The sequence below is a fragment of the Centrocercus urophasianus genome, unplaced genomic scaffold (assembly GCF_019232065.1).
Source record: "Centrocercus urophasianus isolate 14NV4802_14NV808 unplaced genomic scaffold, USGS_Curo_1.0 seq_15, whole genome shotgun sequence".
Taxonomy (NCBI): domain Eukaryota; kingdom Metazoa; phylum Chordata; class Aves; order Galliformes; family Phasianidae; genus Centrocercus; species Centrocercus urophasianus.
In genome coordinates, this window is record NW_024884697.1 from 3074485 (window position 1) to 3090261 (window position 15777).

At 40.2% G+C, this 15777-nt stretch overlaps 1 protein-coding gene across 1 annotated transcript in view; it reads right to left on the reverse strand.

Moving 5' to 3' along the window:
* ITIH5 (inter-alpha-trypsin inhibitor heavy chain 5) overlaps positions 1-15777 on the reverse strand; it is a 48534-nt gene that overhangs the window by 30813 nt on the left and 1944 nt on the right. The window contains exons 2-6 of the mRNA XM_042815767.1: positions 14400-14444; positions 10433-10596; positions 9026-9133; positions 7486-7736; positions 131-300 (exon numbers count right to left, since the gene is read on the reverse strand). Of these exons, the coding sequence (XP_042671701.1) occupies positions 131-300; positions 7486-7736; positions 9026-9133; positions 10433-10596; positions 14400-14444 (738 nt within the window). The remainder of the gene's footprint in view (positions 1-130; positions 301-7485; positions 7737-9025; positions 9134-10432; positions 10597-14399; positions 14445-15777) is intronic.

The following is a 15777-nucleotide window of genomic DNA, read 5'->3' on the forward strand; positions in this document are numbered from 1 at the left end:
TACTTTATTTTGGACAGTTTTTTCAAGCCTTCACTTGGAAAACATTTGCTAGGATATATAGAATGTGCAAGGCAGTCAAGCCTTCTCAGGCATAGCTAATAAGATGGAAAAGATCAGCCATGTGAAGTACCTGAACATCTCCGACACTCAGCTCCCGGTTAACATCGTATCTGACTATGAAGTCTCCCAGGATGCCATTTCGGGCAATCTTGGTTTGCTCGACAACATTGGGACTGAATGTAACTTTAGCTAAGGTTTTGGTTTGTCCAATCACAGTAGAAGGAGGAGGAGAGACATCACCTGTTGAGATAAAACCACAGTATTACAGGTTTTTCCTATTTTCTTACATATGTCTAAGCACCACACACAGTGTATTACCATGAAGTTAGGTCTACTAGCACAGTTACGTGCTAAGATTAAAGATTCATCTTACCAATGATAAAATAAGAACTTAATAACCCCTACCCCAAGATTGCCATGTTATCAGGGATAGAAATGTTTATCCAGTATTCCTATGCTCACTGCTTTTTGGAAGTCACTGAACTCAAAGGCCAGATATTCTCTGTATGACTTCTAATCACTTCCTGTGAATAATACAAATCCAGCTTCAGACACGTACAGATCTTAATACCAACCAACTCAGTACATTTAGCATGCAGATCCTATACCTGAGCTCCTTCCAGGCAATACACGATTCATTTGACTTATTCAAACATTTCTTCTAGGACATGAATCATACTGCAGATTTGTCTCGACAGATTATAAAGAGATCTTGAGGTGACTTGTTCAGATATTCTATAAACTTCTGAGGTGGGATTGATATGGCTGATTATAAGTGTCTGTGTAATGTCTGCATCTGAGCAAGTCACCTTAGATCCCTTTATGTTCAGCAAAGAGCTGAGAGTATAGTCACTGTAATTTCAGTCTGACTTACTGATCCAACAACTAGTGCAGTCATGCAAACTGCATCCCAGAGATACAACTCAAGCTTATATCTTAGAGACCTCCCAGGGTCAATGGAGACAGACATGCCTTTCAGAGGGCATCTCAGAGAAAGACAGTATCATTTTCTACAGTGATATGAAAATTCTTTGCTGTCTCTTTGGGTGGTACTTCCTGTCTTTTTGCTATGCACAAACCTACTAAGTGTATCTTTAAGTCCTGTATCCAATATTCCTCTCCAGGGGTTCCTATAATACTGTCATCGTAATGAGTAGTGGCACTTCTCCACCTTTTTAAAGTGCCTTGAGCAGCATTAGAAGAACACAACATGACAGCTGTATGCAAGACTGAACATCATCCACCTCGCATCCAGATCCCACAGCGATTTAAAAAATCGGATACATATGATTATGTCCATTTAACTAGTGGGAAAATGGAGGCATGAAGTAGTTGCACAACTCTCCTGACTTCTCACAGGTTGAAGTTTATAGAAATGACAAGAACAGGGTTCTTGTGGTTTTATAGAATGGTCAGCTAAAGCGGTGTTGTTTACCCTAAAGTGTTATGTATAATCTAGACTTCTCCAGGCAAAGAAATGAAATTAAAAGTCATAAATGAATAGCACTCTAAGACTTCTTTTCCACCTTCATTTGGCTTTTGTTTTATAGCTGTCTTGTGAGTCTGTTTGAGAGCATACAAGAGCATACTCCTTGGGCAGGAAGGTATTTCCTCTTAAGACACAAAAATAGTTGGAGGACTACGATTTGGAAACAAACTCATCTTGACAAAAGGAAGCTGCATGGCAGATATTACTCAACTTCAGTAAAGCCAGCAATTATTTCTGCATCATGAGGATAGATTTAGACTAAATATTAGAAAGAAATTCTTTACTGTGAGAGTGGTGAGACACTGGAACAGGTTGCCCAGTGAGGTTGTGGATGCCCCCTACCTGGAAGCACTCAAGGCCAGGCTGCGTGGGGCTTTGAGCAACCTGGTCTAGAGGGAGGTGTCCCTGCCTGTAGCAGGGGGGTTGGAACTGGATGATCTTAAAGGTCCCTTCCAGCCCAAATCATTCTATGATCATATGATTCTACGGCTTCTCTGACTAAGCCACTTCTAATTCACACATCCCAACAGTAACTGAGTTTTCTCACCTAATGCGTGTGAATCAATTCAGGACACAATTGTCAGATCTTAAAGGAGGCTTATGTTGTGACTGCCCAGAACTTTGACATTTACTCTACAGTCTGTGTACAGTTCAGATTTCTCTGGACAGAGAAAATTCGTAAATCACTAGCTCTGTATGATTTTGTCTCCTTGGATTTGGTTTTACTATTGTAGCTGCCCTCTCATCTAATGAACCAATGTATGTAATATGTTTGTAACACACAGTGCATCCAGTTTGCTTGTGTTGGCCTTCCTGGATTTTCAGCCTGTCTTCCAAAGTCCCATTTAAGTGACAGAGTGCAGGAAATGTCCAGAATTCATAAAAATGACTTTACTGTTCATTTACATTTTCTTATTTATTTGAGGGTTTCACATTACTTCTCAATAACTGAAAAGCAAGCATTGCCACTGGTTGGGTTGCCTGACCACATCAGGATTAGTGAAAAGCAATCTTAGACTGAAAACAGAAGTTCTTTCCTTTTACCAGGCTGTGACCTTTGGACTTCACTTCTGTGTTTCCCTGCCTTATGTATGTTGGTGGGTTGAGCATACTATGCTGTGCTCAACAGCATATTATGACAATGTGAGTTACAGTTCCAGCATTTCTGTGTTCTTTGACCATATGAAACTAGCTCTGTGCTCTACACTTCCTCATCTTTTAAATGGCCATTATCATATGCATCCAGGTTTGTAAAGCACAATGGAATCTAGATGGGATTATGTGGATCACACTGCTTTCCTCAACTATTCTCAAAACACTGTGTATGAAGGTGAGAAGTGTCATTCCCTCTAACACAGACAGGTCTTTAGGAACATTCAGAGTGGAGCTTGCCAAGGCTGCCTCACACAGTGACAGGAATATCTGGGGAAGCACCTCCCACCATCTTGACCATCACTCTTTTCTCATCTCTGGGATATATCTCTATATATGGACTGATTAAAAAAGATCCAAAATGTTTTGGTTGGTTTTTTTGGGTTGTTTTTTTTTTTTCCATTCTGGAATAGAACAATAGAAATCAGCTTTGGAAGACAGGCTATTTAATCCATTCCACTCTCCCAGTCCCAATTTCTTCCTATTTACTTTTATCACGTTATCTGGAAATACTACAGACCTCCAGTAATGAAAGCTCAATATCTGCCCTTACCAGCCCTTGCTAGAACTTCAACTTCTCACTCTTATGAAGATATTTTCAATGTCAAATTTACATTTTTGTTTCTGTATCACAAACCTGTGGGGTTTTTTTGTCTTTTGTTGGCATAGTAAGAATAGTATTTCTTTTCTGCTTGGAGCAGCCTTGTATGTCTTTGAATACAACTACTATGTCATCCCCCAGCTTTCCCTTTTAGACAGCACTTAGTATCTGAATCACAATTACTCTCCCCTGTTTACAGGCCAAATTCTTTTCAGATAAGTGACTGGGAGGGGTAAATCTATGAAATATTGCAGAGTTCAAAGCATGGATGAGCTCCAGAGACCTACGCTGACCCATGCTCGTGTTGAGGTAATTAATAGTCTTCAGATAAATTTTCCACCAAATTCAGCTAAGTAAGCTAAGCAAGTAAAAGCATTTTTTCATGTAAGAATACAGTCTCCACATGATGAAAAGTTAAGCCCAAATTATTTTAGAAATTGGCAGAGTGATGAATAGAACTCAAATGCAAAGTTCATCCTCTGCTAACAAGTGGTAGCTTTCAAACAACTGTGATAAGAAATAAAAACCTTCCGGCAATCTAGATCCTTCATAGAACTGTACAATGATTAAGTTGGAAAAGATTTCTATGATAATCTAGTCCAACTGACTTTAAAGAGAAATAGAGTCATTTTCAAACAACATGGTGTCTCCCTACCCAAGATGATGGCTAGTTCTCAAATCACTGCTCTGGAGGAAAAGGATGAGAACAGTCAGCCCTGAGCATGCTGAGTGGGACACCATCCAGAAAATGGCTTCACTCTGAGGTCACCAGAAATGTCCACCATCACTGACCTCAGCATCTCCTGTTTTGGGCTTTGTATGTAACAGAAGCAAACACCTGCACAAGCCAAAGGATTACTTTCCAAAACTCACGTGTCTGTTATCTTCCTTTGGGAAAAATACAACTCCCAGATGGAGCACTGTGTGAAGAAGTCACTGACAAAAGAAATATCCTGAAAAGACCTGTTATCACTTTGTCTCTGTTCCATATTCAGAGAGGATGTAGAGAGTGCTTTCCTAGACCAAAGCACAGCTGACGTTGCAAGAATACCTGGAAAATTTGGAATCAAGTCCAATCTTTGTATCTTGGGCAACTAAAAATTGACAGAAATGAACTATTCTGTGTCAACTGCTACAATTTCTGTGCTATGCCCTTAAATGTTAAAAAAGTGTCAGTCACTCTGTCACATCAAGGGGCATCTTCTGCCAGTAAGTCTTAAAGTTTTCTCTTCTATTTGTCACAGACTGTATGGATATTAGCAGTTTGGCTAGGGTCAAAAGTGCAAATTGTGAATGAACATTAAACAGAAAACTTTTTTTCAATTAAGCTTCCTGCATGGGGTATTGGATCTACTGACAGCACGTAGAAAAGCACAACAAATGTAGGACAATTGGTCCACACAATACAGATCAGCCATTTCTCAACTTTGGAGCACCTAAAGGTTTTTTTTTCACATTAGTTTTACTAATGGTCTTGGGTCTTTGGATGTCCTATGAGCAAGAAGGCTTTGCAGAGACTAATGGCTCAGATGATTTGCTTTCTGGATCAAGGTAAAGAGATGAAAATAGATTGGAGTATGATGGATTTCAAAGTGCCTTGAACTTGCTCTCTCTGGGAGTATTTTTGTGATTCCCACTTACATTCAGGAAGCAGGAAGTTCCTATTGTCTACTCCAACTGTGGTTGATCTTGTTGGTCAGAAAAGGTCGCACGCAATAAATCTCTCCTATTTGAAACTAGTTGTTCTCCGAGACCTGTATGAGAACCTTCTGAGATCCTCTGTCAAGTCTTTTTGATTTATTTTTCCTTTTTTTGTGTGTGGTTTTTTTTTTTTTTTTTTTTTTGTCTGCCTATTAGTCCTTATTTCCTCATTTTCCTTCAGATCAGAAAGGAGCTCTACAAACCCAACTGATTTTCTTAACTTTACATATTCATCAGAGCATTGGTCACCTGAGTACCAATGAAGCCTTGGTCTAAAAGACACATAACACACTCCTGCCTGCTAATAGTGGACCCCAAAAGCATGTTTAGCACTTCAAAAACTTCCACAGCAGTGATTTCACCTCAGAAAACATATTCATAGAATCATAGAATCATAGAATCACCAAGGTTGGAAAAGACCTAAAAGATCACCCAGTCCAACCGTTCACCTATTCCCAATAGCTCCCACTAAACCATGTCCCTCAACACAACATCCAGTCTTTCCTTGAACACCCCCAGGCTCGGTGACTCCACCACCTCCCTGGGCAAAAAATTCCACAAATTGTATATACTCACTGAAAATAGAGTTTGTAGCAGCAATTCTAAATAAGGATTAAGCAAAGGAATGTGAATTTCAGTTGCTTTCCGCACTGTAATGTCACATCTATTTATCACATTTTGCTGGATAGGGTGGATTTTAGAATCATAGAGCTTGGGTCCATTTTAAAAGTATTGTTTTGAATCTCAGACACAGTGCCAAGAATTATCAGTGCTAACAGATTGTCATTTGGAGAGCAAGTTACAGGATTTTTCCCTGTATAGCATTTACACAAGAATTTCCACACTGTACTAGACCAACCGTGTGTCTGCTCTGCTTAGACCATCTCCAACACTGATCAGTGGCAGATGTTCTGCAGGAAACCATATGCCACAATGCACTGTGATAGTCCCTAATAGGAGGAAAAGGATTCCTGTCCTCCTGATGAGGTACAGAGCACGCTTACTACACAGTGCATGAATGTATAGCAGGGAGACTAATTAGCTGTATGTGGCTTGACCTGAGGTTAGTTCAAGTCAGCAGGGCCATTGACTTTGTAGAGTCATAGAATAATAGAATATCCCAAGCTGGAAGGGGTCCATAAGGGGCATCAAGTCCAACTCCTGGCTCCACACAGGGGTACCCAAAATTCAAACTACATTTCTGAGAGCATTGTCTAAACACTTATTTCACTGCTATTTGGATGAAATCAGTAGTACCAGACTGAGTGATCAGTTTAACTCCCTGATCACAGTCTTCACTTGACCAACACAAACAGCTTCACTGATTTGACTGGTATTATGTCAGCTAGAGTAACGGAGGTCAAGTCTCACAAGCTTCTACATCCTGCTTCCACGTCAGACTCACCCTTTTAACTTTACCATTTCTTTTTTGCCAACATGTATCAGTCCCAGTATCCTGTGCTTCTCGCTGTTAGTTTACACTAAAAATCATTAATTTATGCTTGATGTTTGGACAAGTCCAAGGATGGCTGGGATAAAAGTAGACACTTGGAAAGTGGTTTTTCCTCATGGAATTTCCCATGTTCTAAAAAGCAGGATTTCCGATCCTTGCCTTGGCATGGGTGGATGGAAAAAACAGTTCACTTCAACTGAGCAGTTCCCAGTAGATGTAGAGCCAGAGAAGAAGCTGCTCAAATACTGAGCACAAGGCCTGAAGGCCCAGTTCCAAGCTTCTAAAGACAATAGAAAACAGCCGTATTGAATTGAATGGGATCAGCCTAATAACCTTCAAAGTTCTTATGAGCTTATGCACAGATACCACGCAGACAGTTGTCTCTAGAAATTATGACAAATGCCATCAGCCTTTGCACTAAGACTGAATTCCCACCATCCAACTTCACAGAGTTGATAATCCTGAAAACTTTTTCTTGTCATATTCGCTACACCAACTTTCTTGAAACTGGAGTTTGCCCTGCCAGTGAGTGAAAAAGGTCTCTAAACAGAAATTGCTGACAGCCCACAGTGTTTGGAGACTTGCTTATCACGTAAGTGCAGCCACCCCTGGGTGCAGTGTACCTGCCATACAGTGACTACTGTAAGTGTTCATAAAGGAAAATAAAAATAATAATAATAATAAAATAAATAATAATAATAATTTTAAAATAAGTATTCTAAAAATTAGTCACAGCTGGAATTTTTCAGAGTAACTCACACCTAATGAGTTCCTAGTGTTTATTTGCCATGTTATCTTTGTTTCCTTTATTTTGTGACAATAGCCTTGATCCTGGGCAATGAGGCTTTAATACAATGTTGGGGTTTTGTTTATTGGCTCATTTGGAGCAGAAGGTAAATGAATGAAAACCAAGTCTATGCAGTTACTCAAGAATGCCCCAGAGAACTCGCAACAGTTCCAATCCAGTTCCTAAGAAATTATTAGGATGTCACGAATAACAAAATCATGGATCATAAAATCTCGCCTTACCTTCAGCTTTTCCATTGCCTTTATGCTTGCTGTTTCGAAGGGGAGGCACTTCCAGTGAAATGATACCTGAGTTCTCCAGAATGTTCACCTCCACTCGTAACCTCCCCACCAGCTGCTGGGGCCGGATGCTGACCATATACTCATATTTTCCCAATCGCCTTTGCAAGAGCTCTTCATAATGCAGTAGGAAGTTGGCTTGCATCTTCCGAGGAATGAAAACTGAAGCTTTGAATGTCTCATAGCCATTCTCTCTGGAAGAAAAGAGGAATATGTCAAACATATATAGCATAGAGCAGGACCAGAAGAAAGACTACCTCTTGGTTTCTAAACACAAGGATTTGTAAGACCCATATTTAATTCTTTCCTTTGCCCCAGTGACTCACTGCAGTACCTTAAGGAAAGTACAAATTATTTTCTCTTCCCTATTATTAGCTGTTTATCTCTACATACTCAGAAGGGAAAAACAGGACTACAAAGACATTTCCATCTCTGGACACCTCTCTGAAAGGGCTCTTCTCTTCCAAGTGACTACAATGTGACAGGTTCCCTTTTATGTCTGGATCCTGAGAGACTGTCCTTTGTTAAAAGCTTGTGACTTTTTTTTTTTTTTACCAGACTAGTCACATTTTGAATCCACAATGATCTTGACATCCCTAATTCTTAGTGGCAAGAAACATGATTTATAGGAAGAACACATTATTTTGTCTGTTTAGAACTTGACACGTAATTATTCTTTTTCTCTCTAGATTTTCTATGAAAGACAGAAAATAAAGATACCTATTCTCTTTTCACACGAGTTCAGATTTCTGTCAGATTTCTCCCTCTGTACAGTTCATCATTTTTCTAATATGAGAAGTAATGGTCTAGTTATGTGTTCTTGATCATGTGTTTCACACTGGAGTAGCTTTACTATCACAGGCAACAAGGAGTCATGCAGGATTTTCTAAAGCAGAAAAATCCATTCAGACTTGCAACTCTTTGTAAGTTATATAGGAGAACCTGGGTACTTGTCAAATTAGAGGAGGAGAATAGCCTGCAGATCTGCCAAAGTGCCTTCAGATGAACATAGGATTGCAGATTGTTAAAGAGATGGGACTTTCTGACAGCATGTGGCAAAAAAAGACTACGCATGGTCAAGCACTGAGAACAGGGCAAATAGACAAGACTGCAAAAGGGTACCTGTGGTTCTACTACTGAATATCTTTGCAGTCTTGAAGTTGTAACTTACTGAAGCGCAGTGTGTCTTAATTTTACTGCCAGTTATTCAGGAGGTAACAAGATTTCTTTTCCTCTCAAGTATATCAGTTAGACATCCTGGACCTCCTTGGAAGTGAAAAAGTTGTGTAACAGAGTCAAAAAGGTCACGCACACATTTAGGTTACTTGGAGCATGGGAATGACACTAGGCAGTGAAGACAATGTTTTGTTCAGCTCCTTCCTCTTCCTACAGATCTATACGTGTGTATACCAAAGCAACCAGAAATAAATATGGGAGGAGAGTACATTACTTCTCAGAACATAGTTGAATGCATGACACTTGCCTTCCGTTCACAGGACTTGGAGGTTTCTTCGTCTTTGCTTTGTCATCATTGCTGTGCTTCTTTTCTTTCCCTGTGACCTCCCCATAGTAAGTCTTGTTGCCAATGCTCCTAGAGAGATCAGAGATGTCAGCATGACTGATCCGCACCTACAAACAGCGTGCAGCTCTCTGTGCAGCTCTCTGCAGAAGGGCGCATGGACTGTGCACATGTGGACAGTTACTAGCACAACTCTTATTGAGTTCACTCAGATCAGTGGGAGAGAAGCTGACTCAGAAGTGCCCTGGTTGCTTTCGCTGGAAGAGCACATTTTTACCCCAGAACTTAACTTCTCTTAAATGCCAGTATAAAATCTTCAGAGCACAAAGACATTAGCCTGAAAGCAAAGCAATTGCCAGGCTCTCAACAAGCACTGTTTCATGTATGGTCCCAAATCCACCATCTGTGTCAGTGCACGTGGTGATATTCAGAATTGCTTCTCTCAAGTAGCTGCTTTGCTGACAAAAATACATCTCTCTGGGAATGAGTTACAGACCTGGATGGGCAATGGCAAAAGGCTAATTTACCTTCTACTCAACCCAAGAGGAAGTTTTCCTAAAAAAAGCTTACCCCTCATCTGCTATAGCGAGGGACAAAGTTGTGGCAGTAATTTCTACCCATAGGGAGGAATCTTAGCATGACCAAACTAAAAACATTTTAAAACCAAGTGCCTCATTTATTCCTTAATGAGTTAGTTGAGTGTGAGTTGATCGCCCTTTGCCTGCCCTGCTACCCAGAGAATGACTAGCGCCTCCAGCAACAGGTCAGCCTGTCTTCTGTTTTGATTGTTGTGGTGCTCAGAGACGTGATTTAGCAGAGGGTTGTTAGAGTATTATGGCTAGGTTGTGGTTGGACTCAATGATCTTTAAGGTATTTTCCAACCTGAGTGATTCTGTGATTCTATGATTCTATGATTTTGTGATTTGACCCTTGTCCTTCATTGAGATTGTGAAAACGTAGAAAAATAAGAAGCTTTTGAGGCACCACAGAGTTAGGAGACATAAATATGCTGTGCTAGTGTTGCTGAAATTTTAATTGGAAAGGTTAGAAGAGTTGTTCTGGTCCAAATCTGAGAAAGAGGAGAAGGAATTTATTAAAGTGCACTCACATGGGAAATAGAAGAATGCTCTTCCACATGTACAATGAGGGCTTGAATCTTAGTATCCTGTCCTCCAAGCATTTGTTCTGTGCTGTGAGGCCATGATATTCTTGGATGAAGTATACCATGTGTGTATTTTCCAAGTGCAACTATTCTAAATGCAAAAAAGCACTGATACAGTCCAACTGCAGGCTAGCCAGTGTTTAAAATCTCAGAGACCTGTTTGTGAGATGGAAAAAGCATTCACCTAGCTGTCAGAACTACTTACGTACATGGTAAAGTTGGAGATGAAAGCTGCAGCTGGGATCTGCATCTCAAACACGGCTTCTCGTGCCTCGGATCCACTGTTCACCATTGTACAGGACACCGTGGTGAAAGCATAGCGAGAAATGATTGTGGATTTCACTGAGAATTCAGACATCCGAGGCCTAGTTTCCTGTAGATATCAAAGGTTACCCATTAACAGTGAGTTAGGTAACTCTCCCCTTCAATTTTACAGTGGGTTTAATATTTAATATTCTCAAAGAATGAACCCTTTTACAATGAGTCTTTGACTCCCTGTGAGGAACACAGCAAGCAAGGTGAGGATTGCCTCCAAAATATCAGGTGAGATGCAAAAGTTAAACTTAAAAAGACATGGCAGTGTCTTTGTTCGTACACAAGGTCAAAAAACTACAGTCATTCTCCAGTTCTCAGGAAGGGTCTAGGCAGCACAAGAGCTCTGATTTTGCCAGCATCTGTGTTGTGAAATACACTGATAAAATCCATCTGTATCCTAAGTCGCACTCTTCAACTCTGACTATTCGAGACAGTGAGGATTAGCCCATTTTGGCCTGGAAGAGAAGCCCAAAATATCTCCCCATAGGGTCCAGAACTGATGTCACAAGAGCAGATGTAAGATTTCTTGAAAGACTGAGATCACTGCGCATGGAGCAGCATCTTAAAACTGACACAGTCAGATCCGTAAGTTTTGTAAACAGAAAAACTGCTGTCACTGGAGTGAGTTGAGTCCTCCTCTGCTGAGAATCAATGCTGGAGGTCTCAGCCAATGGATGGAAGAGACTTAATAAGAAACACTGACACAGTGACATCTCAAACAAAATATTTTAAGCCTTTTAGCCCATGTTGGATTTCTTCCAGCAGAGAAGTAGCAGAAATTTCAGAGAATGACACATGATGTAGCAATGGAAGCTGGAAGCCAATTTCTGCTGCATGGGAATGTGTCTGGGGTTGGAGCATTTCTTCAGTCTAAGATGATTTTTGACAGCAACATCTCCATGGAACTCAACAGTTTTCATCCTAGAAGACTTCAGTGTGTTTAACTGTAAGTAGCCCGTTAGAAAATAATCTATTTGCTGCTTTAAACCATTGAAGTCTGAAACTTCAAAAGCAGAAGGGAGCTAAACAGTAAAATATGTTGCAAGTAAAGAGCAATTTTGCTAAACCAAGTACATCAAGAATTTATTCCTACTGAGGCTACTAAAAAATCATAGCCCCCTGAGACTTGTGAAAACACAAACATGTTCTTCAGCTGCACTACCAGCCTTTTTCTCCCAATAAAAACAATTTTCCCAAATGGCTTAACAAAGGGATCAATTGTTGTATGAATAAGTATGAAACAGAAAATATTCTGCGGTAGCTGATGGCATCAGAATAGCAATAAATGAGCATCCAGCTAATAAAGCTGCTGGGCTAGTGGCTTCCAGGCAAATGAAAGGATGAGAATCCACTAGAAACAAAGATGAAACTATCAATAGCTGGAAATAAGGCCCCATCTGCCTACACTTTCAAGGCTTGGATATGTCTGAAATGGACCTAATCACAAGAGAAGTCTTTAACAGCTGGAGAATATCTGATTTGTTCTGTCTCCATGTACATCCTCCTCAGCACAGGTTCAGCTCCCATGGAGCACAATGGCAAAAACTCATTTTCAGTGTGAGCTGGTTCACTAATTGCAGACAGCTCAATGAGACATATCTAGACTAGAATATATCTACTTAATGTAGATGTCCACCCGTAGGCCACAAGGGGCTTTTAGTCAGTTGGTGATGACTGGGACAATATTCCCAAAATATGGGGCAGCATGTTCTTAGGATTTTCCCGCACACATAGGCATGAATTTTCAGTTTCTATCTGCTGAAAGTGGAGAGGATGGGGAGTTTTAATCTGGAGCGATGTTGCAGGCACATTTCAAGATCTAATGGGATGATGTTCCATTCACTCTTTTGTACCATCAACTGCCTGTGGCCTATCAGGTGTTAAAAAGGATTTGCAGAAGCGAAAGAGAGAACCTGAAAATGCAGCAAATTCCTTAGATCCAAATGTCCTGCATTCACTCTCATTTTCTGCATTTCATCACAATCTGTGGGTACAAACCAGGCTGAAAGCTCAACAGCAAATAGCTGAGATACAGACTGGTTTTGCAGTGGCAGATCTTGACTTGTCAAAACAAGAACGTAGCCTGCCACTGGCAGGGATCAATAGTACATGCTCAGAGAAGAGTGTTAAGATCTGGCCAACCTGGTACTAAAGCTCAAGAATTTTCTCTCAGTCTCCTCTAATTAGTGGCTGAAGGAATTCCTATACCCAGTGTGGCATTTTATAAACATCATTCCTGAAGATGTTCAGGAAATGTGAAGATGTTGTTCTTAGGGACATGGTTTAGTAGGCAATAGTGGTGGCAGGTAGATGGTTGGACTAGATGATCTTAGGGCTTTTCCAATCTGAACAATTCTATGATTCTGTTTTACATGAAGAACCACATCCTTTAGATGTTTTCTACCAAGTCCATTATCTACTAGTTTCAACTGATCTCTGTTAAACTCTGCATCCCTTGAAAAAAGCTCCAGTTCTAATATCTTCACAGTCAAATGGCAAAAACAAACGGAAAAAAAATACATTCAGCACTTCTTCCTCCTTGTGGTGAGTAGATGTTGCTGCTGGGGAAAGCAAACACTGTGCCAGGGCATCATATACAACTGGGGATGAAAGAGCCTTACGGCCCTGGAAGGGATCTGCCATTTCTTGTATATAGAAAATATAAATGCTGGGGGCAGAGGCGGTTTCAAAACAGGTTGCTAGGTCGGGCTTGGCGGGCAGCCCAAGTTCCAGTCTGTGATTCTCGCATGTTCCCTGGAGCCCTTACACAATCCGTCAGTGCTTGATTCTCTGACTTACAGCTGCACAAATGCCTGCTTGTTTTCCCCACTTTTTATTAAGGTCTTCAGAAGAAGAGAGACAGCACAAAGGAGAAACAAAACAAAACAACCCATTTGTTTAATATTATTATTGCTGTGATTTATTATTCCTGTTAAAAATAAAGTCAGGGAGTGCCAAGGCAGTGGATTAGCACTTTGCTACAATAAAGGTTGGCTGGAGGCTTTTTGAAGATGTCCCAGTTATTATGATGAAGTGGGAGCTGAAAATTTTCTGCCAAACATATTATTTTGTGTTTGTTTATAAGAAATCTTTGGAAAGACAGAAAAGAGCTGAAGATAAATGAAATTCACTCCACATTTTTGCCTCTATCAGTTGCTTTCATCAAAATATACTGACTGCATGTCAGATTAGAAATTGTAAACTAGTAATAAGATTGAGGATTGCTATCCCTTAGGGTGCTGATTCAAGTGTCAAAGATCAAAGGAGCCGGAAGCTACTGATGGCTGTTCAGTGTGTGAAATGAGTTCTTCCAGTTCTTTTCCAGAGAAAAGAAACCAGGAAAATAACTGGCCATGAATAGCGATTTCACTGGCTGTAGCCATATTCTTATCTAAGCCATGCAAATCTCAGTGCAGCAACATAGCCAGATCTGACAAATTTTCTGTACATCTTAAAGCTTAGATTCCCCCACCAAAAGGAAGATACTGGCTTCTTTGCTCTCTTTCTTCAATAAATTCTGGCTTCTGTATAAACAGAGAACAACAGATCTTCAAATTTCAAAATGAACTCTCTTTTTCTCTTGAAATTCAATGAGATTTCATCAGTCTCATTCATGTTCATTGCATGGTTGATGATGACAGCATTGGATACTACCCAAATCTGTGGCTGAGAAGATGGATTGGGAAGAGTTAGAAGAACTTGTACCTGTTGGATGACTCAAAATTAAGATTTTTTTCCCCAGAATCACACCCCTACCATCACTGACTGATACAGTTTACTCTTGGGCACAGGGATGCACATACATATAGATGCTCAGAGCAAGTGTAATTCTCATGAAGTAAAAGACAGGGTGATACATACCAGCCTCTGCAAAAATCTGGTCTGTCTTGGGACACGACGTACAACCTGCAAAGAATTAAAGGAGTTAATGGAGCCTTGGAAAGCTTGTCATTTGTTTAAATCTGTGTGAACTTGTCTGGCTGAACACAATGGCCAGGTTCAAATGTTCCTTAGGTTTAAACCAAAACCTAAATCTCTTCTCTATTAGCATACCTATTCATCAAAGCTCAGGAATGCAGCTCTCATGAATGAGAAGGTGTTGTGTATTTTACAAATGCTACCTGTCCAGAATGTCTCTACTTGAAGGCAAGGACATCAGCAGTGGCTGTCCGTGCTGCGTCTTCATCCTCAAGCTTGTTCTCTGACAGCTTCCTATGGAGGTACACAAAGGCTCTATACTACTGTTTTTCCAGTGGCATGGTGTGCAATGCATGATGAGCTCTTCTAAATGGTTTCCCAGGAAAATAATGTCCATCTATTTTTATATTGGACGCTACAAATGCAATCTTTTTGTTAGAATTTTCCCAGCCCCCATCTCCTAGTCTCTGTTAGGAAAGGAAAGCTGGAAGTTAACCATAGATCAGATGAAATAACTTCATAGGTAAAACACGTCTGTCAGCCCAATGTTGGGCATCCTTACTTCAGTCCTTTCTGCCTTAGGACCTCTGGAGGCCTAGCAATTGATCAGACTAGAGCAGGACAAACTGAGCCCTGTACTAGTTTCATTTGCTTATTAAATGTTATTTTGAGCCCAATTAAATCATCAAATAAAAGTCAAAGCCCATTCCTCATCCTTACTTGAATTTTATTATTATGCAAAGTATTTCACCTATGACAACGCAGTCCTACTCATTTCATCACCCTTCACTACAACTCCTCTGACTTTTTTCCACATACATGTAAGTCTTGGCTTAACAACATGTCCAAATCCAATCCCTCCTCAAAACATAGTAGAAGTGTCTTGTCAGTGAGGAACAATGAGGGAAGCCAAGTGACTTTCTAAAATGTTGGTGAAACTCTAGAGAACAGAGGAATGCAATGATAATTTTTTACCTGATTTGCCCTTTCTCTTGATTTACACTGAAAACAAAGTCACCCCTTGCCAAATATATAATTTTTTCCTCTTTATTCATGCATTGCGAAGCTCAGAAATGCCCAGTGGAGAAATTAAATGTTTTCTCTGTTAGAATCTTATTTTTCATCTTTATTTTAGCCAACATCTTGTAAAATTAGAACCTAGGAAAAGCATTTCTCTCAGGAAATTCTCAAAAGAGAGAGGAGAGGAGAGGAGAGGAGAGGAGAGGAGAGGAATGGCGAAGATAGAAGTGGAAAAAAGACGAGGGAAGTGTAGAGAAGATTAGATTAGATGATAATAAAGTAAATGAAATGAAAGAAAAAG